Source organism: Pelobates fuscus, chromosome 4, assembly GCF_036172605.1.
Source record: "Pelobates fuscus isolate aPelFus1 chromosome 4, aPelFus1.pri, whole genome shotgun sequence".
NCBI lineage: Eukaryota > Metazoa > Chordata > Amphibia > Anura > Pelobatidae > Pelobates > Pelobates fuscus.
Window position 1 is genome coordinate 307674800 of NC_086320.1, and position 21882 is coordinate 307696681.

Here is a 21882-nt window from a genome sequence, read left to right on the forward strand (position 1 = left end):
TAACACCAAACAAATAATGGTTACAGTGTATACAGGCAGTGTGCAGCCCTTGTCCTGGGTATATTAATTAGATAGATCTAGCATTTGGCAGGGAATAGGGATATCCCTCAAAGTCCAATGCCAGGTAAACTGTAACTCCAATCAATAATGGTTGCAGTATATCTAATATAGACCCCTATCCAGTCTGTGGGAATTAAATCTCAATAGACTTTAACGTAGTGACCAGAGAGAGAGGTGAAAAAACAAAGATTAGAGTGACTCCATGTGTAGAACCATACTTAGAATGTTGGTTGCCTACACATGGTGATAGATAGTCCTAAGTGAAAAATAAAGTGAAAAAAGAGCCCATAGAGCCCGACGCGCGTTTCGGTGCTTACTTAGATGCACCTTCGTCAGGGGCTAGTGGGAGACTGTTCCTAGTCTCCTTTTATATGTGATCAACACCAAAAAACTTCAGAGATGTCCTATCAGAAAGCCGATATCTGGCGCCAAAAATACCTATTAGGCATATTCTAATTATCTGGACTAAGCCAGCCAATGATTGCCCTGTATTCTGACGTTCTTCTGAGACTATTAGGTAAAAAAGTGTGCCGAAAATAAATTACGAGCACTACTTGGCTGGCTCTAGCAGAGACTCAGGAGACTGTTGCAACTTGTATGGCTACATTCTGTGTGTGTTCGATCAGAAGAGCCTGTTCCGATGTAGCATTTAACATTTAACAGAATTCGCCGTGTTAATACTGTGTGTCGAGTCCCACGTGGGCATATGTAAATAGGCTGTTCTGGCTCAGCCTATCATATGTCTTAGAATCTGACATATCTCTATCCGAAATTTAACCGGCTCGTTGCCGGAGGAGGATCGAGAGAGCTATGTATGCTGCTATAATAAAAATCAGAGGCTGGGGCACCTCCGTGTGGGACAAGGTTCCACGTGGCGAGCTGAATTGGATGTATATTATGATGTTCGGCTGCAGGTGCTGAAAGAATACTGGTAGATAGTATTTAATGTAATACATTATCAGCTTGTGCCTGTGCAGAATTTCTACTGTGTGGACCAATATTGGGTCCTACGTGGATTGTATATTATTCCTACATCTCAATAAATGCTCAGAGAGTGATGTCCCCATACGTGTTTGAAATGTGTGTTTATCCTGACATTTAACCGGACGGGGGTGTGAGGATACAATTACAGTCCAAATTACTGTCAATTAAACTTTCTCAGTTCGTGAGAGTAACGTACTCCCCTGTCTCTTGGTTAATTTATGATGTCAGCTTTTTATATATATATATACATACATTCCTGTGTTCGGGCAGTCTCAGATAGCAGGATATCGGGTTGCTAAACAGCAGGACTTAAGTTATGGTGTTCATGATAGACTTAGACGAATAAATAAATAATATTCTTGAAAAATGAAAAAAAAAGAAGAAATGTGAAATATTTTGGTATTACAAATATTTACAAATATTTACAATATATACATATTACGCTTTTGGTAATGTTAGATATTTGATGAAGCGAGCTAAAACGTATGTATCGGCTATCATAGAGAGAGGATATAAGCCACTGAGTTTTAGGTTTGGCGTTGACTCAGAGAAAATGGATGGAGGGTATTCAAATGAAGGGGGTATATGAAAAGCCTTCATTAAGGCCATTTGGGGACAAGGTCTTCAGTGTAAAGATCCAGTAACTCTCCCTCTGGAGAAGTTTACTGTCTATGTCACCTTTCCTAGGGCCAAGTTTGATTTTTTCAATACCGTTGAAACGTAAACCATGTGCTGAGCCGCCGTGTCTTAATTTAAGGTGTCTAGAGATGACTGTGTCTATTTGTCTGGATGGGTTCACAGAGTTCACATGTTCGAGGATTCTTTTCTTAAAGGGTCTGAAAGTTTTTCCTACATACTTCAGATCACAACTGCACGTCAGAAGGTATATCAAGCCTGACGTTTGGCAGTTGAAAAAAGTGTTGACTGTATGTGTCTGGGTGTTAGTGGAGTTCAAAAAGGTTTTGGAATTTTTGCGAATAAATTTACACGCTTTGCAGCGACCACACTGGAAGGTACCAATAGCTGGGGTTTTGAGCCATGTATTGGCAGGTTTAGGTAGTGAAAGGTGGCTAGGTACTAGTAGATCTTTTAGATTGCGACCTCTTCTGGCTGTCAGTGATACATGTGACGTCAGAACTTCTTTAAGGTGTTGGTCTTGATAAATGAGGGGCCAGTATCTGTCTAGGATCTGTTTTACTGGGTCCCAACCAGAGTCAAAGGTGCCAATGCACCTTATTATATTCTGTGACTTATCCTTCCTGGGATTGTCTTCAAGGAGTAATTCTCGTTCAGTCATAAGAGCTCTCCTATATGCAGATTTGAGACATCTATTCGAATATCCCTTTGCTTTAAACTGGGATCTTAGGGATTTTGCTTTGCTTTTGAATTCCTCAAGAGTAGAGCAATTCCGTCTGACGCGCAGGTATTGGCCTACTGGTATGCCTTTCTTTAAGGTACTGGGATGATGGCTTTGCCAGTTTAAGAAGTTATTAGTGGCTGTAGGCTTCTTGAAAAGGGTGGTGGAGATGTGATGTTCAGCTCCTGAGGTTTGTAGGGTCAGATCCAAAAAATTAATTTGGTTACCGCCCATCTCATGTGTCAGTTTGAGGTTCAAGTTATTAATGTTCAGTTCCTTCACAAATTCTTCAAAGGACTCATCTGTGCCTGTCCAGACAATTAATACGTCGTCTATATAGCGTTTCCACATTTTGATGTAGCCATGGTAGTTAACAAATTGTGGACCAAAGACAACGTTGTGTTCCCACCACCCCAGGTGGAGGTTTGCATAGGAGGGGGCACAAGTTGTCCCCATGGCAGTCCCTCTCACCTGGTGGTAGTGGGTACCCTCAAAGAGGAAGTAGTTGTGCGTTAGAATAAACTGTAAAAGTTGTAGCACAAAGTGGTTATGGTCATTTAAGGATACATCTCGTGTTTGTAGGAACCATTGTGTGTTGTTAAGGCCTATTTCATGAGGAATAGAGCTATACAGCCCTTCCACGTCTAAGCTGCATAGTTTCGCCTCTTTGGGTAGTATCAGGTCATTTAGTGCTTTTAGGGTTTGTTTCGTATCCCTCAGGTATGAAGGGAGGGTTTTAACTAAATCACCCAGAATTTGTTCTACATATACACTGCAGTTTTGGGTGAGGTTATTATTGCCTGATACTATAGGTCTTCCAGTTAACGTTTTTTGCTGTTTGTGGATCTTGGGCAATGAATAGAAAGTGGCTATGGTTGGTTTTTTGTTGAGCATGAATTTATATTCTTCCATGCTTACTAATTCATTTTGAAGGGCCTGGTCCAAAATAACCTTTAGTTCCAAGTAGAATCTCTTTGTGGGGTCAGCAGGGAGTGCTGTATATGTATCCCTATCATCCAGTATTCTGTGTACCATCTGAACATATTGGGTTCTATCCAGTATCACCAGGTTACCGCCTTTATCAGATGGTTTGATAATAATTGTTTCGTTCCTTTTTAGTTTAGCTAGTGCTCTGGTTTCAGGTGCACTTAGGTTACTAGGCTGGAACCTGGTCTGGGAGTCAAACCCTAATGCCTCTATTTCTTTGCAGGACAGTTCTACAAACAGGTCTATATACTTATATTCCTGTATGTACGGTGTAAATTTACTCTTCGATTTTAGGTTGGTAAAAGGTGCTGATTGTGTGCTGTATGGATCATTGCTGTTGAGTAGTTCCACCAGACTATCTAGCAAGTTCATATCTCTATCCTCTAGACCCAGTCTTGTTGCTTGCTTGGTTCTCTTAATACAGTGGTACTTATGTAGAGCTAGTTTCCTGGCAAACAAGTGGATGTCTTTTGTCCAGCCAAATTTATCAAATTTGGGTGTTGGGACAAATGACAAACCTTTTTTTAGTAGCTGAGTTTCCGAGGTGGTAAGATGGTATGAGGATAAGTTGATGATTTGGCTTTCTTGGGTCAATACGCTTTCCTCCGTTGGAAACCTCGAGTGGATTTGCTTCTTGTGTTTCTCTGCGGTCTTGCGTCCTGGTTCGCTCTGCCTAAAAAATTAATCCCTTTCTTTAAGATGCTTTTGGGATTAGATTCAAGAGGGGCGGCAGAACTATCTGAGCTAGTTTCTGGTTCAGAGCCACTTGTATCGTACTCCGAAGTGGAGAATTGGTCAAATTCCACCCTTCTGTTTTGTTTAGACCTCTGGTAGATGTTCCCTGTTTGAAAGTCTTTAGTATCCCTTATAAATTTTGAGTGTTTTCGGGTTTTTATGGTAGATTGGAATCTTTCCAACTGGTTTTTCAATTTAATTTCTAGTTGTTCAAAGTTACTCTCAGCTTTGAAAGTTTCAATTTTTTCTACCTCCTCATCCACCTCTTTATTGATTTTGTCAAGTCTTTGTTTTTCAGATCTACATAGGATGTCCATGAACTTACGAGAACACGTATTGGCTGCCTCTTCCCATTCTTTAATAAATTCAGTCCCTTCAATATGTGGCCCAGGGATATTTTGAACCCTAAGACCCCTTGGTATTAATTCCTTACTCAGGTATTTTTCCAAAGAGGCGACTTCCCAGCCGGCCTTAATCTGTTGTTTAAACAAATATGTAAGGTGATTGAATGCTGAGTTGATATTAGTATATGTGACCGTGTCATTCAGGTGTCCTTCGGAGAACACTGTGTCAATATCTGTGTACCATGCTTCTCTCGTGGCTTTATCAGATAGAAATCCAGCCATACTATAGCTGCGCTTAAAGGTGCTAGGTATTGAAACCGGGTAATCAATTAGTGTAACAAGAAAGTCGAGTCCACCTATGAGGATGGGTCCAGAACGTAGGAACCGTCTCACTGGTGGTCGAGCACCTTGATGGACACTCCAGTGGTGTCCTGGGGCATAACCCCTACTGACTAGAGAACAAACAAAATACTCAAAGTGCTGGAATAAACCAGACTGGCTGAGTATATACTGGATATGAGTAGTTAGATATGTACAGATAATCAAATAATCAATATGTATAAAAGTAAAAAAGTGAAAACATCCGTGAAAACTTGCCTTAATGGCTCACCTCTATGAAGGTTAATAATCCCTATTACCTATACAACTCTGAGAAAAACCACTGACTACTGACTTTATTAGGCTACAACAAAAGGTCAAGTCCAGAGTTAAGAGTGTATAGAGTAGGTATATGTCAGATAGCTGACATAGTATCTAGGGAATAGGTCACTACAAAGAACCTTAATTGTTCCTATGTGCCACGTGAATGGTTTAGGACTCTTTGCCTGAAAAGGTCTGTGTATAAACAGTTATTATCAGGGAGTCAAAAAAACAACAACACGGCATACGGGCAATGTATAGCTATTATCCTGTATAGATTGGTAGATGAATCTAGTATTAGGAGGGAATACGATATACCCCCCAAAACAAACTTAGTACTAGATAACTGTAACACCAAACAAATAATGGTTACAGTGTATACAGGCAGTGTGCAGCCCTTGTCCTGGGTATATTAATTAGATAGATCTAGCATTTGGCAGGGAATAGGGATATCCCTCAAAGTCCAATGCCAGGTAAACTGTAACTCCAATCAATAATGGTTGCAGTATATCTAATATAGACCCCTATCCAGTCTGTGGATATTCTAAGTATGGTTCTACACATGGAGTCACTCTAATCTTTGTTTTTTCACCTCTCTCTCTGGTCACTACGTTAAAGTCTATTGAGATTTAATTCCCACAGACTGGATAGGGGTCTATATTAGATATACTGCAACCATTATTGATTGGAGTTACAGTTTACCTGGCATTGGACTTTGAGGGATATCCCTATTCCCTGCCAAATGCTAGATCTATCTAATTAATATACCCAGGACAAGGGCTGCACACTGCCTGTATACACTGTAACCATTATTTGTTTGGTGTTACAGTTATCTAGTACTAAGTTTGTTTTGGGGGGTATATCGTATTCCCTCCTAATACTAGATTCATCTACCAATCTATACAGGATAATAGCTATACATTGCCCGTATGCCGTGTTGTTGTTTTTTTGACTCCCTGATAATAACTGTTTATACACAGACCTTTTCAGGCAAAGAGTCCTAAACCATTCACGTGGCACATAGGAACAATTAAGGTTCTTTGTAGTGACCTATTCCCTAGATACTATGTCAGCTATCTGACATATACCTACTCTATACACTCTTAACTCTGGACTTGACCTTTTGTTGTAGCCTAATAAAGTCAGTAGTCAGTGGTTTTTCTCAGAGTTGTATAGGTAATAGGGATTATTAACCTTCATAGAGGTGAGCCATTAAGGCAAGTTTTCACGGATGTTTTCACTTTTTTACTTTTATACATATTGATTATTTGATTATCTGTACATATCTAACTACTCATATCCAGTATATACTCAGCCAGTCTGGTTTATTCCAGCACTTTGAGTATTTTGTTTGTTCTCTAGTCAGTAGGGGTTATGCCCCAGGACACCACTGGAGTGTCCATCAAGGTGCTCGACCACCAGTGAGACGGTTCCTACGTTCTGGACCCATCCTCATAGGTGGACTCGACTTTCTTGTTACACTAATTGATTACCCGGTTTCAATACCTAGCACCTTTAAGCGCAGCTATAGTATGGCTGGATTTCTATCTGATAAAGCCACGAGAGAAGCATGGTACACAGATATTGACACAGTGTTCTCCGAAGGACACCTGAATGACACGGTCACATATACTAATATCAACTCAGCATTCAATCACCTTACATATTTGTTTAAACAACAGATTAAGGCCGGCTGGGAAGTCGCCTCTTTGGAAAAATACCTGAGTAAGGAATTAATACCAAGGGGTCTTAGGGTTCAAAATATCCCTGGGCCACATATTGAAGGGACTGAATTTATTAAAGAATGGGAAGAGGCAGCCAATACGTGTTCTCGTAAGTTCATGGACATCCTATGTAGATCTGAAAAACAAAGACTTGACAAAATCAATAAAGAGGTGGATGAGGAGGTAGAAAAAATTGAAACTTTCAAAGCTGAGAGTAACTTTGAACAACTAGAAATTAAATTGAAAAACCAGTTGGAAAGATTCCAATCTACCATAAAAACCCGAAAACACTCAAAATTTATAAGGGATACTAAAGACTTTCAAACAGGGAACATCTACCAGAGGTCTAAACAAAACAGAAGGGTGGAATTTGACCAATTCTCCACTTCGGAGTACGATACAAGTGGCTCTGAACCAGAAACTAGCTCAGATAGTTCTGCCGCCCCTCTTGAATCTAATCCCAAAAGCATCTTAAAGAAAGGGATTAATTTTTTAGGCAGAGCGAACCAGGACGCAAGACCGCAGAGAAACACAAGAAGCAAATCCACTCGAGGTTTCCAACGGAGGAAAGCGTATTGACCCAAGAAAGCCAAATCATCAACTTATCCTCATACCATCTTACCACCTCGGAAACTCAGCTACTAAAAAAAGGTTTGTCATTTGTCCCAACACCCAAATTTGATAAATTTGGCTGGACAAAAGACATCCACTTGTTTGCCAGGAAACTAGCTCTACATAAGTACCACTGTATTAAGAGAACCAAGCAAGCAACAAGACTGGGTCTAGAGGATAGAGATATGAACTTGCTAGATAGTCTGGTGGAACTACTCAACAGCAATGATCCATACAGCACACAATCAGCACCTTTTACCAACCTAAAATCGAAGAGTAAATTTACACCGTACATACAGGAATATAAGTATATAGACCTGTTTGTAGAACTGTCCTGCAAAGAAATAGAGGCATTAGGGTTTGACTCCCAGACCAGGTTCCAGCCTAGTAACCTAAGTGCACCTGAAACCAGAGCACTAGCTAAACTAAAAAGGAACGAAACAATTATTATCAAACCATCTGATAAAGGCGGTAACCTGGTGATACTGGATAGAACCCAATATGTTCAGATGGTACACAGAATACTGGATGATAGGGATACATATACAGCACTCCCTGCTGACCCCACAAAGAGATTCTACTTGGAACTAAAGGTTATTTTGGACCAGGCCCTTCAAAATGAATTAGTAAGCATGGAAGAATATAAATTCATGCTCAACAAAAAACCAACCATAGCCACTTTCTATTCATTGCCCAAGATCCACAAACAGCAAAAAACGTTAACTGGAAGACCTATAGTATCAGGCAATAATAACCTCACCCAAAACTGCAGTGTATATGTAGAACAAATTCTGGGTGATTTAGTTAAAACCCTCCCTTCATACCTGAGGGATACGAAACAAACCCTAAAAGCACTAAATGACCTGATACTACCCAAAGAGGCGAAACTATGCAGCTTAGACGTGGAAGGGCTGTATAGCTCTATTCCTCATGAAATAGGCCTTAACAACACACAATGGTTCCTACAAACACGAGATGTATCCTTAAATGACCATAACCACTTTGTGCTACAACTTTTACAGTTTATTCTAACGCACAACTACTTCCTCTTTGAGGGTACCCACTACCACCAGGTGAGAGGGACTGCCATGGGGACAACTTGTGCCCCCTCCTATGCAAACCTCCACCTGGGGTGGTGGGAACACAACGTTGTCTTTGGTCCACAATTTGTTAACTACCATGGCTACATCAAAATGTGGAAACGCTATATAGACGACGTATTAATTGTCTGGACAGGCACAGATGAGTCCTTTGAAGAATTTGTGAAGGAACTGAACATTAATAACTTGAACCTCAAACTGACACATGAGATGGGCGGTAACCAAATTAATTTTTTGGATCTGACCCTACAAACCTCAGGAGCTGAACATCACATCTCCACCACCCTTTTCAAGAAGCCTACAGCCACTAATAACTTCTTAAACTGGCAAAGCCATCATCCCAGTACCTTAAAGAAAGGCATACCAGTAGGCCAATACCTGCGCGTCAGACGGAATTGCTCTACTCTTGAGGAATTCAAAAGCAAAGCAAAATCCCTAAGATCCCAGTTTAAAGCAAAGGGATATTCGAATAGATGTCTCAAATCTGCATATAGGAGAGCTCTTATGACTGAACGAGAATTACTCCTTGAAGACAATCCCAGGAAGGATAAGTCACAGAATATAATAAGGTGCATTGGCACCTTTGACTCTGGTTGGGACCCAGTAAAACAGATCCTAGACAGATACTGGCCCCTCATTTATCAAGACCAACACCTTAAAGAAGTTCTGACGTCACATGTATCACTGACAGCCAGAAGAGGTCGCAATCTAAAAGATCTACTAGTACCTAGCCACCTTTCACTACCTAAACCTGCCAATACATGGCTCAAAACCCCAGCTATTGGTACCTTCCAGTGTGGTCGCTGCAAAGCGTGTAAATTTATTCGCAAAAATTCCAAAACCTTTTTGAACTCCACTAACACCCAGACACATACAGTCAACACTTTTTTCAACTGCCAAACGTCAGGCTTGATATACCTTCTGACGTGCAGTTGTGATCTGAAGTATGTAGGAAAAACTTTCAGACCCTTTAAGAAAAGAATCCTCGAACATGTGAACTCTGTGAACCCATCCAGACAAATAGACACAGTCATCTCTAGACACCTTAAATTAAGACACGGCGGCTCAGCACATGGTTTACGTTTCAACGGTATTGAAAAAATCAAACTTGGCCCTAGGAAAGGTGACATAGACAGTAAACTTCTCCAGAGGGAGAGTTACTGGATCTTTACACTGAAGACCTTGTCCCCAAATGGCCTTAATGAAGGCTTTTCATATACCCCCTTCATTTGAATACCCTCCATCCATTTTCTCTGAGTCAACGCCAAACCTAAAACTCAGTGGCTTATATCCTCTCTCTATGATAGCCGATACATACGTTTTAGCTCGCTTCATCAAATATCTAACATTACCAAAAGCGTAATATGTATATATTGTAAATATTTGTAAATATTTGTAATACCAAAATATTTCACATTTCTTCTTTTTTTTTTCATTTTTCAAGAATATTATTTATTTATTCGTCTAAGTCTATCATGAACACCATAACTTAAGTCCTGCTGTTTAGCAACCCGATATCCTGCTATCTGAGACTGCCCGAACACAGGAATGTATGTATATATATATATATAAAAAGCTGACATCATAAATTAACCAAGAGACAGGGGAGTACGTTACTCTCACGAACTGAGAAAGTTTAATTGACAGTAATTTGGACTGTAATTGTATCCTCACACCCCCGTCCGGTTAAATGTCAGGATAAACACACATTTCAAACACGTATGGGGACATCACTCTCTGAGCATTTATTGAGATGTAGGAATAATATACAATCCACGTAGGACCCAATATTGGTCCACACAGTAGAAATTCTGCACAGGCACAAGCTGATAATGTATTACATTAAATACTATCTACCAGTATTCTTTCAGCACCTGCAGCCGAACATCATAATATACATCCAATTCAGCTCGCCACGTGGAACCTTGTCCCACACGGAGGTGCCCCAGCCTCTGATTTTTATTATAGCAGCATACATAGCTCTCTCGATCCTCCTCCGGCAACGAGCCGGTTAAATTTCGGATAGAGATATGTCAGATTCTAAGACATATGATAGGCTGAGCCAGAACAGCCTATTTACATATGCCCACGTGGGACTCGACACACAGTATTAACACGGCGAATTCTGTTAAATGTTAAATGCTACATCGGAACAGGCTCTTCTGATCGAACACACACAGAATGTAGCCATACAAGTTGCAACAGTCTCCTGAGTCTCTGCTAGAGCCAGCCAAGTAGTGCTCGTAATTTATTTTCGGCACACTTTTTTACCTAATAGTCTCAGAAGAACGTCAGAATACAGGGCAATCATTGGCTGGCTTAGTCCAGATAATTAGAATATGCCTAATAGGTATTTTTGGCGCCAGATATCGGCTTTCTGATAGGACATCTCTGAAGTTTTTTGGTGTTGATCACATATAAAAGGAGACTAGGAACAGTCTCCCACTAGCCCCTGACGAAGGTGCATCTAAGTAAGCACCGAAACGCGCGTCGGGCTCTATGGGCTCTTTTTTCACTTTATTTTTCACTTAGGACTATCTATCACCATGTGTAGGCAACCAACATTCTAAGTATGGTTCTACACATGGAGTCACTCTAATCTTTGTTTTTTCACCTCTCTCTCTGGTCACTACGTTAAAGTCTATTGAGATTTAATTCCCACAGACTGGATAGGGGTCTATATTAGATATACTGCAACCATTATTGATTGGAGTTACAGTTTACCTGGCATTGGACTTTGAGGGATATCCCTATTCCCTGCCAAATGCTAGATCTATCTAATTAATATACCCAGGACAAGGGCTGCACACTGCCTGTATACACTGTAACCATTATTTGTTTGGTGTTACAGTTATCTAGTACTAAGTTTGTTTTGGGGGGTATATCGTATTCCCTCCTAATACTAGATTCATCTACCAATCTATACAGGATAATAGCTATACATTGCCCGTATGCCGTGTTGTTGTTTTTTTGACTCCCTGATAATAACTGTTTATACACAGACCTTTTCAGGCAAAGAGTCCTAAACCATTCACGTGGCACATAGGAACAATTAAGGTTCTTTGTAGTGACCTATTCCCTAGATACTATGTCAGCTATCTGACATATACCTACTCTATACACTCTTAACTCTGGACTTGACCTTTTGTTGTAGCCTAATAAAGTCAGTAGTCAGTGGTTTTTCTCAGAGTTGTATAGGTAATAGGGATTATTAACCTTCATAGAGGTGAGCCATTAAGGCAAGTTTTCACGGATGTTTTCACTTTTTTACTTTTATACATATTGATTATTTGATTATCTGTACATATCTAACTACTCATATCCAGTATATACTCAGCCAGTCTGGTTTATTCCAGCACTTTGAGTTTTATATAAAATAAAATAAAATTTTTGTATTTTTTTTTATAGCAAGCTTTTTATAAAATTATATAATTTTTACATTATTTTATTTATTTCAGTTTGAGGACCAGAGGCTTACTATTCTGGAAGCTGGGTGCGGTGTAGGTAACTGCTTCTTTCCACTTCTAGAAGAGGATCCACATCTGTTTGTTTACGCCTGTGATTTCTCGCCACGTGCTGTTGAGTTTGTAAAGGTTTGTATCCCCTTGACCACAGTCTTTATTCTTTTCATATCTCAAGTTTCTTCATTGGTAAAAACCTGTTAGTTCTTCAAATGTTTCACCTCCGTGTACAATGTATCTAGAAAAAGGTGTAGGTCAGGGCTTGACAAATCCCAGGAGTTCGTTCTGGGTATTTGTCAGTCTGTTTCCTCCGAGGCGGATGACTGAGGGAGAATGGAGGATCCAGCGAGCAATGGAGGTGGGCGGAGATGGAGCTGTAATCTTGCTGCTCTTCTTGATAAACTCCCTTGCTCGCACTGCTGTGATGCCGGGAGCCGAAAAAAGAGGTCACTCTGGTTCCGGCATCACTAAACAGCGAGGGAGCAGAAGAAGAACTTGAAAAATGACAGCAGCCACACTAGACCCCAGGGAAAGGATCCACTCTTGCTCTCCCAAAGGTAGGGAAACTGGGTATATAATATATATATTTTTTATTATTTGTGAGTGTATGAAAAAATGTATGTCAGTGAGTGTCAAATCTGTATGTGTGTCTGTCAGTTAGTGTATCTGTTTAGGTGACTGCCACCCTCTGATTGCATGGAAAGGTGTTTTTACTCACCTTTTACTGAAACCGTGCTAGTCTCGCTGCAGCTGGCCCCGTCTACATAGCTGAGTCAATCAATCTTGATGATCTCAGCCAATCCACTGCTTTCCACTGCTTTTCTTGATGATCTCAGCCAATCTCAGCATTAGGAGGCTATTTCGAAATGCGGGGCAAAATGCTGCGCTCTGTCAATTAGCATCTCCACATAGAGCATTGAACCGCTGTGCAGCAGTGAGATAGGAAGCACTTCTAGTGGCCATCTGTGTGACCGCCACTGGAGGTGTTACTAGGCAACAATGTAAACACCTCCTTTTCTATGAAATGGCAGTGTTTACAATGAAAAGCCTACAGGGACATGCTATAGACACCAGAACCACTACATTAAGCTTTAGTGGTTCGTGGGATTATAGTGCCCCTTTAAGAATTGTATTGTCATTTAAAATAAAGCTTTGTTAATTTAAATAAAAAATTCTGGCTCCTAATTTTTTTTTTTCACTGGCTCCTAGATTCAAAGTAAATTTGTCAAGCCCTGGATTAGGTGATGAAAATGACTGTTCCTTTATTGTAGAATTGAACATAATAAAACAAAACATTTGTCCAGGTTAAAAATAACCCACAGCTGTCAGGATTTTTCACAGAAGTGATAATTGTCAGGATTTAAAAGGAAATCTCAGATTTAAGGCAAAAAATTGCGCACATTGACTCGGAGAATGTTTCCAGTTTGGCCAATTTTGCCTTAAATTTGAAATCCATTTTGAATTCCTCAAAATTCTCACTTTAGTGTATTACACTGTTTCTCTTCATTTTCACAACTAAACATACATATTATATATACATCATCTGTAAAAGTTGGTGGTTTATATATTTGTGAGCATTGTGTGCTCTCGCAAAGCAAATCTGTCTGGATCTCTTTAAAGCTGAACGCAATAAATACAGAAGGTGCAGAAACCAAGGAGATAGAAATGGTGAGAAACATATAATCCTATACGGACTCACAAAAATTATGCACCATGATTTTTATTTACCATCTTATCTTTAGAATACCAATTTCCTGTTTTATACCCCGCAGAAATATATACACCTTAGCAAAACAATTACCAGAATGTTGTGTTCAGAGCTTCTGGGTAGATGTCCGTGAAGGAATGTAAGATAAGAGATTATGATCCTGTTTTCAGTACAAGGTTGAAACACATCTTTCATCAGAACAGCTGCTCTTACATGATAAGTTTGAATTTAACCCACCAATCTAAAATTTGTCTTGCTGGAAGACACTATTATCAAGCAGGCTGTAAATTGATTCATGAATTTCATTCGCAGGATACAGCATATGCGTTTACTGAAGCAGTGAGCCTAGAATGTAATTTATCTTGTTATAGTTTGTATTCTTATGTCGATTTTGCACTGTGTACAATACACTTAAGGACCAAAACAACTGTAGCCTAATTATGTGGTGTTTGTGTATAGCGAATGCAACAGCCACCTTTTTGGGTGATTTAAAGTGTAATTAACTGAGCAGGAGATACGAACGTCTAAATAAAACACACTGTGCTGTAAAATCTGATTGAAACCATTTTTTTCATGTTTTTCACTGTATGAGTCATAGCCAGGTGAGTTGTTGCAATGACTGCATGAACAGAAACAAAAGTGATTGAACTTCTAAATGGCAGAGAACTGAGCAGTGAGACTGCAGGGGGCATGCTCTATACCAGTGGTTCCCAAACCAGTCCTCCTCAGTGGCCCACCAACAATCCATGATTTATGTATTTCCCTTTTTTTATTCCAATGGAAATGCTGACAAAACCTGGACTCTTGCTGAGCCGTGAGGACTGGTTTGGGAACCACAGATCTATGCACTAAAATTGCTTCATTAAGCAGAAGTTGTTGTGGTGCTTAGAGCATCACTTTACCCAAATAAAACCATTAACTCTGTGTAGATTGAACGGATGTCCAAATCTTACACTAGAAGATGTGATAGGTTGTAAGATCGTTTGAGCTGGGTCCTTATTACCACTTTTCTGTGTAAGTCAAACTTATCATTTAAAGGGACACTATAGTCACCTGAACAACTTCAGCTTAATGAGGTTGTTTAGGTGAGTGCTACAGCTACCCGGAGCCTTTTTCTTGTAAGCACTGTATTTTCTGAGAAAATGCAGTGTTTACATTGGAAGCTTGGAACACCTCTTGTTGCAGTCAATCAGACGGCCACCAGAGGGACTTCCGAGTTCAGAGGCCCTAAAAAGGCCTCTCGTCCGATGCATTCTGGGTGAATGCATCAGACGGGCTATCAGCACACAAAGCACTGTGAACACAGGGGTGGGGGCCGGGGGGACACAGTAGGTCCCCTCCCTATTGTGAATTTTAGGGCCCCCACCCACCGCTCAGGGGTGGGGGCCGGGGGGGGGGGGGACAGTAGGTCCCCCCCTTATTTTTTATTTTAGGGCCCCCACCCGCCGCACAGGGGTGGGGGCCGGGGGGGGGGGACAGTAGGTCCCCCCCCTATTGTGAATTTTAGGGCCCCCACCCCACCGCTCAGTGGTGGGGGCCGGGGGGGGGGCAGTAGGCCCCCCCCCCTTATTGTGAATTTTAGGGCCCCCACCCGCCGCACAGGGGTGGGGGCCGGGGGGGACAGTAGGTCCCCTCCCTATTGTGAATTTTAGGGCCCCCACCCACCGCTCAGGGGTGGGGGCCGGGGGGGGACAGTAGGTCCTCCCTTATTGATATAGTTTTAGAAAGCGAGCTGAGCTGTCAGTCAGACAGCTCAGCTCGCGAACGCGCATTCCGCGCACATGCGCGGTAAAGCGCTCAGGTTCTTCATAGGGCGGCTGTCAATGCCGCTCTATGAAGAACGCGATTGGTGCAGCGCGAAGCCGCGCATGCGCACCACATCGCCCTCTCCATTGGGCCCCGCGATTTCGTCATTTTGACGAAAAAGGGGGCGCGGCCTGGCTGGGAGCTCGGCGCTGGAACGGAGGTAAGTTTTTAATATAAAAACACCTCGAATTTTTTTTTAATTAAATGTAAGTTCATATAAAAGCAAGAAGGAAGGCTGGGGGACCTGTCTTTCTTGCTTTTATATGTAGACTATAGAGTCCCTTTATGGTTTGCTTGTCCTCATATTGTACAACACTGTGGAATATGTTGGTGCTTAAAGGAACACTATAGTCACCTAAATTACTTTAGCTAAATAAAGCAGTTTTAGTGTATAGATCATTCCTCTGCAATTTGACTGCTCAATTCACTGTCATTTAGGAGTTAAATCACTTTGTTTCTGTTTATGCAGTCCTAGCCACACCTCCCCTGGCTATGATTGACAGAGCCTGCATGAAAAAAACTGGTTTCACATTCAAACAGATGCAATTTACCTTAAATAATTGTATCTCAATATCTAAATTGAACTTTTATCACATACAGGAGGCTCTTGCAGGGTCTAGCAAGCTATTAACATAGCAGGGGATAAGAAAATCTTAATTAAACAGAATTTGCAATAAAGAGAGCCTAAATAGGGCTCTCTTTACAGGAAGTGTTTATGGAAGGCTGTGCAAATCACATGTAGGGAGGTGTGACTAGGGTTCATAAACAAAGGGATTTAACTCCTAAATGGCAGAGGATTGAGCAGTGAGGCTGCAGGGGCATGTTCTATACACCAAAACTGCTTCATTAAGCTAAAGTTGTTCAGGTGACTATAGTGTCCCTTTAATAGCAAAGCTGAATGTTGGTTATGTGAGTTATTGTTAAAGATTCCGCCATATATGTTTACCCCTAATTAATTTAATTTTTAATTGCAGAAAAACCCTTCGTACAGCGAGGACACTTGCAGAGCTTTCCAGTGTGATCTGACCAAGGATGAACTGACTGATACCATCACTGAAGAGAGTGTAGATGTAGCCACCTTGATCTTTGTACTTTCTGCTATTCATCCAGACAAGATGCAAATTGCAGTAAGAAATATTTATAAGGTGGGTCTCTTGGCTTAAGTTTATCAAGTAGAAAATCTGAAAGTAAAATAATGTGCTGCTCTGTCCTCTGAATTTGCCTTGATGCAGCAAATCTGCAGCTTTTGCACAGACTATATGTTCTCACCCAGTCCTAGCTCTTGGGCAGCTTCATTGACAAACCCATTGTATAAGTAAAACAAACAGGTATGTTTCCTGCACTTCTACCAAACTACAATATACATTTAAAAAAAAAAAAAAAAAGTTTCCAGCCCAAAGACAGAATTTGTATTAAACCACATAATTCATAGGAAACAAACAAAAGGGGTGCTTTGTGTGCAGCATTAGCGTCTCATTAATTATTGACACAATTTTAGGGTTATTTCAAAAGGTGATAGATGTATTCAACCATCTGTGACAGATCTGGCAACATTTTGACTGGTTATTGTCTTTGTGAAGCCTGAAAACTGTTATCCTGAATTTTTAGAAAGTCCTCTAGCATTTATATTTACTCCAATTACACTATTCAGATCATAATGCATGAATTACTATTACTACTTTTGCAGTGGGCCCGTGCTAACTTGCAAAGAAAAAAGAACCACACTACATTACATTTGACACTAGGTGCACTGACTCAGGACCTGCAAATCCAGTATACTTATGACAGTAAAAAAGAAAAACCTCCATGCACTCAGTGTTCAAGCCACAGAGTAACTTTTCCACCTGCTCAAAAGGTCTTTGTCCAGCTTTACGAAGACCTCTTAGCAGGTTGAAACGTTGCTCTGCCTTTTTTAAACCAGGTAATCTGCTTGTGGCTTGAACACTTTGAGTGCCTGGAGATTTTTTTTCTCTTTTACTTTTAGACTTGAATTGCTAGGCTTGAAATGTAAGCTTTCCTATAGTTTTCAATAGTATTGTTGCATATATCCCAGAAAACCTTGCACTATGGTATATATAACTCTGAGGGATCCTGTCAAAGGAACCGGGGACTTCTATATGGTCCAACCACTCTTCTTGTTTATGCAATGTTTTATTTTCAGGTTTTGAAACCAGGTGGATATGTTTTGTTCAGAGACTATGGGCTGCACGATTATGCCATGTTACGGTTTAAATCAGGGAGCAGGCTAGGAGACAATTTCTATGTCAGGCAAGATGGGACAAGGTCATATTTCTTCACCAACGGTGAGTCAGTGTTTCTGTAGTAAAAACCCATATCTTCCAATCTGTAAATAGCATTGTTCAGCACACATTATACACATACCGTATGTACAGGGGCAAAGTATGCACATTTTATATACTTGTGTGTGTGTCAACACGTGAGAACTTGGGGTTTTACAATAATTTCTTTCCCAGTTCATATGGGTTATGATTTCCATGAAGGAGACAGGTAATGTCTGACATTATACGGATGTGGACTATAAGCTCTATCATTAAATGGACACTCCAGGCACCCAGACCACTTCTGCTCATTGGAGTGGTCTGGGTGCCAACTCCCACTACTCCTAACCCTGCAAGTGTAATTATTGCAGTTTTTTTATAAACTGCAATAATTACCTTGCAGGGTTAACTCGACCTCTAGTGGCTGTCTACTAGACAGCCACTAGAGGTCACTTCCTGGTTCGTAGCACAGATAATCTGTGCTAGAGCGTCGCTGGACGTCCTCACGCTGTGTGAGGACCTCCAGCGTCGCTCAAATCCCCATAGGAAAGCATTGAAATTCGTTTTCAATGCTTTCCTATGGGGAGCGCTAATGCGCATGCGCATTAGGTCTCCTCGGCCGGTGGGCAGGATCAGTCTCACCCACCGGCCGACGGAATCACAGGGAGGAGCGGCGCGGAGGAGGAGGCAGCGACGAGGGACATCGCCACTGCCTCAGGTAAGTGACTGAAGGGGTTTTCACCCCTTCAGTAACTGGGGATTGGTGGGTGGGAGGGAGAGGGAGCCTCCAGTGCCAGGAAAACGGATTGTTTTCCTGGCACTGGAGTTTCCCTTTAACTTAACTAGGCCTGATTTGAGTTGTAATCCGTGGCACTAACCTATGTTTTCCTGCTTATCTGCGTTAAAACATCAGTACAACCTATCATAATACAGTCCATTCACATTATGGCATTGTTTCTATTTTCTTTATTTCAGAATACCTTCTGCAGCTCTTCACGGAGGCAGGATATGAAGAAGTATTGAATGAGTATGTGTTTCGAGAGACTGTTAATAAAAAGGAGGGTCTCTGTGTTCCTCGAATCTTTGTTCAAAGTAAATTTCGCAAACCACAGAACAGTAATGCATTTTAGTGTTTTTTTATTTTTAAATAAAATATATATTTTTTTATATAAATGGTCATACATGATTTTGATGCAACCATATGTGCCATAGTGCACATCTTACTGAAACATTTTCATTTATCAAAAATAGAACTGATTTCACAGTAGACATAAGCTCAAAATGAAAAAAGTAGGTACTATATATGAACACGGAGGTAAACGCGTACAACCACCCTACAAAAGCGTACCTCACAAACACTTCAAAATAGGATCAATGCAAACAGAAATACAACCCCTGAGGGGAAGTATTAGATAGAGGTTGGTGGAACAAAAGAAAATACAACCTGAGGATCAGGATTGAATGGCAATAGGAATCTAGGAGTGAAAAGCTACATATGCACAAGCAATTTACACCCTAAAATTTAGAGTGTAAGTTGCTTGTGCATATGTAGCTTTTCACTCCTAAAGGGTAGTGAATTAGGGAATACAACACACGAGAAGGATTTGGGAATTGTTATAGACAACAAATTGGGCAGGAATATGCAATGTAAATCTGCAGTTGCTAAGGCCAGTAAGGTTTTGTCATGTATAAATAGGGGCATAAAATCTCGGGATGAAAATATAATTTTGCCTCTTTATAAATCGCTGGTAAGACCACACCTTGAATGTGCTGTGCAATTTTGGGCACATGTTCCAAAGAAGGATATCATGGCACTAGACAAAGTGCAGAGATGAGCTACAAAATTGTTTGGGAAAAACGGCACCTCAGAGGGGATATGATAACATTATATAAATATATTCAGGGCCAGTACAAACCATTAACTGGAAATCTATTCATAATCTGGGCTATACATGAGGTCACGCATTTAGGATGGAAGAATGGAGATTTAATCTAAGGCAAATAAATTTTTGTTTTTTTACAGTAAGAGCAATAAGGATATGGAATTCTCTGCCTGAAGAGGTGGTTTTATCAGAGTCTATACAGATGTTTAAACAGCAATTGGATAAATACTTGCAAAAACATAACATACAGGGATGTAATTTCTAATTAGAGGGGTAATAGCTGCTTGATCAAAGGAGACATTTGACTGCTATTTTGGGGTCAATAAAATATTTTTTCCTAGTTTGTTGCAAAATTATAAGTGTTTCAGACTGTGTTTTTGTCTTCTTTTGGGTCAACAGCAAAAACATACCTGAGGAAGGCTGAATTTGATGGATGCAAGTCTCTTTTCAGCTATGTAACTATGGTGAAATACGTATGGACAATTATATAACTCCAGGAGTTAGAAAACGTGCAGAAATGTAAATGATATGCGCCTGTCTCACCTCAGGGGTATCTGTAGGTGGTGGGGAATCTTCCCGGCAAGGTGGTTCCTCAAAGGACAAAAAAGTGCAAATAGTGTAATATTGTATAAAAGTATAACAATTTAATTAAAGGTTGCACTTACATCAAGAAAGAAAACAGCAGGCTAATGTCCACTGGCAAGTGGCTCATCATAGAGAATCCTCCAGTCCTTTAAGATAGAGTTGGCTGATGGTGGTACAAAATACAAATAAAATAAAATGAACATAAAAACAAAGTGTTGAAGTCCAACAAGTATCCAACGTGTTTCATCATAAACTGACTTCCTCAGGGATATAAACTTCATAAAAACATGTTTTTTTTATTTTTATTTTATAGCCGTCCGTGTGGGGCTTGCAAATGTCTTCAATTAATCATATGCGTTCCACCGTGGAATGCAGTATCCGGATCCGGTGTGTATGTGTTTCCTCTGTAAGCCAGGACTGTTCCAGTGTGGTAGTGGGAGATGTTTGCGTTCCTCTGTGGAACGCAGATCGGAACTTCCTGTTTCTACATAAATGGTGTATGGGAACAGTGGTATAAAACCAAGTTCCTATATAATGTGTGGATAAGGATGCCTCAGGTCTGATCGGCAAAGATAATGTATACTGAATAAATGAAAATGCTATAAGGAAGTATTGTAAGAGAAAAATTATAAAGATATATGTATTTAAAAATGTTTTGTAGAGACCTAATGGAATTAGAATTGGACTGTAGCCTTTGTAATTAGAATACATAACAATGAACAATAAATAAACAATATTAAATAGCGTCACTTTGGAGGATAAGGGGGACAATCCAAAAATACCCAGACAGCAGTGAAAACAGTGAATGGGATTAAATAAGACCTACTAAATCAATGTTTGATTTAAACCAATTTTTAGGGTTCTCAAATTGTATATCCATTGGGCTTCTTTTTTGACTAATTCTTTCATTTTATTTCCTTCTCTCCAATGAGTATCAATTTTATCTATGGCAATAAAAGTGGACCAATCAAAAAGTGTGCACATTGTGCAATGTCTCGGTACGCTGTGATCTGATTTTTTGATATTATTAAAGTGTTTACGGAATCTGATGTGGAGTTTTCGAGTGGTCCTACCCACATATTGAGCCCCCCAACCACACTGTAACAGGTAGATGAGCAATGTATAAACTTTTTTATTGACTATATTTTGTTGGGATATGTGCCTGTAAAACTGGTGATCTTTTTCTTTTGGTGGGTGCAGGTTGAACATGTTCCACATTTGTGAAATCCAAGGGATTTGGAAGATTGAAGGAAATTTACCTTTTTATTGTTTTTATTAGGTAAGAGACTACGGGCGAGTTGGCTTTTGAGATTATCTGCTTTTCCATAGATAACCACGGGTTTATCCAGGATGATATTTCCTAAAATATCTTTTTAAGCATCTCCCAATGTTTATTTAGGATTTTTTCGATCCTCTTAGCATGTGTGTTACATTTGGTGGTAAATGCGAATTCAAAATTATTCTTTTTCTTGGGATTTTTTTGGGGGTTATCACACAGAAATTATGATCTCTGACTTTTATTTTTTGTTCATCTTGTTCCATATCTTTTTTTATTGTGTCCCCTTTCCAGTTATATGTTTTTTATGATTTGAGATTGTTCTTCAAAGGTCTGGAGGTC

At 40.2% G+C, this 21882-nt stretch overlaps 1 protein-coding gene across 5 annotated transcripts in view; it reads left to right on the top strand.

Annotated features, from left to right (window-relative positions):
* The window catches only part of METTL6 (methyltransferase 6, tRNA N3-cytidine), a 41646-nt gene extending 22711 nt beyond the window's left edge, over nucleotides 1–18935 (top strand). For all 5 annotated transcript variants that reach the window (XM_063452289.1, XM_063452290.1, XM_063452287.1 and 2 more), the window contains 4 exons: nucleotides 12001–12135; nucleotides 16492–16662; nucleotides 17679–17820; nucleotides 18772–18935. In XM_063452289.1, coding sequence (XP_063308359.1) covers nucleotides 12001–12135; nucleotides 16492–16662; nucleotides 17679–17820; nucleotides 18772–18926 — 603 coding nt within the window. In that variant the 3' untranslated portion in view covers nucleotides 18927–18935. The remainder of the gene's footprint in view (nucleotides 1–12000; nucleotides 12136–16491; nucleotides 16663–17678; nucleotides 17821–18771) is intronic.
* The last annotated feature ends 2947 nt before the right edge of the window (nucleotides 18936–21882 follow it).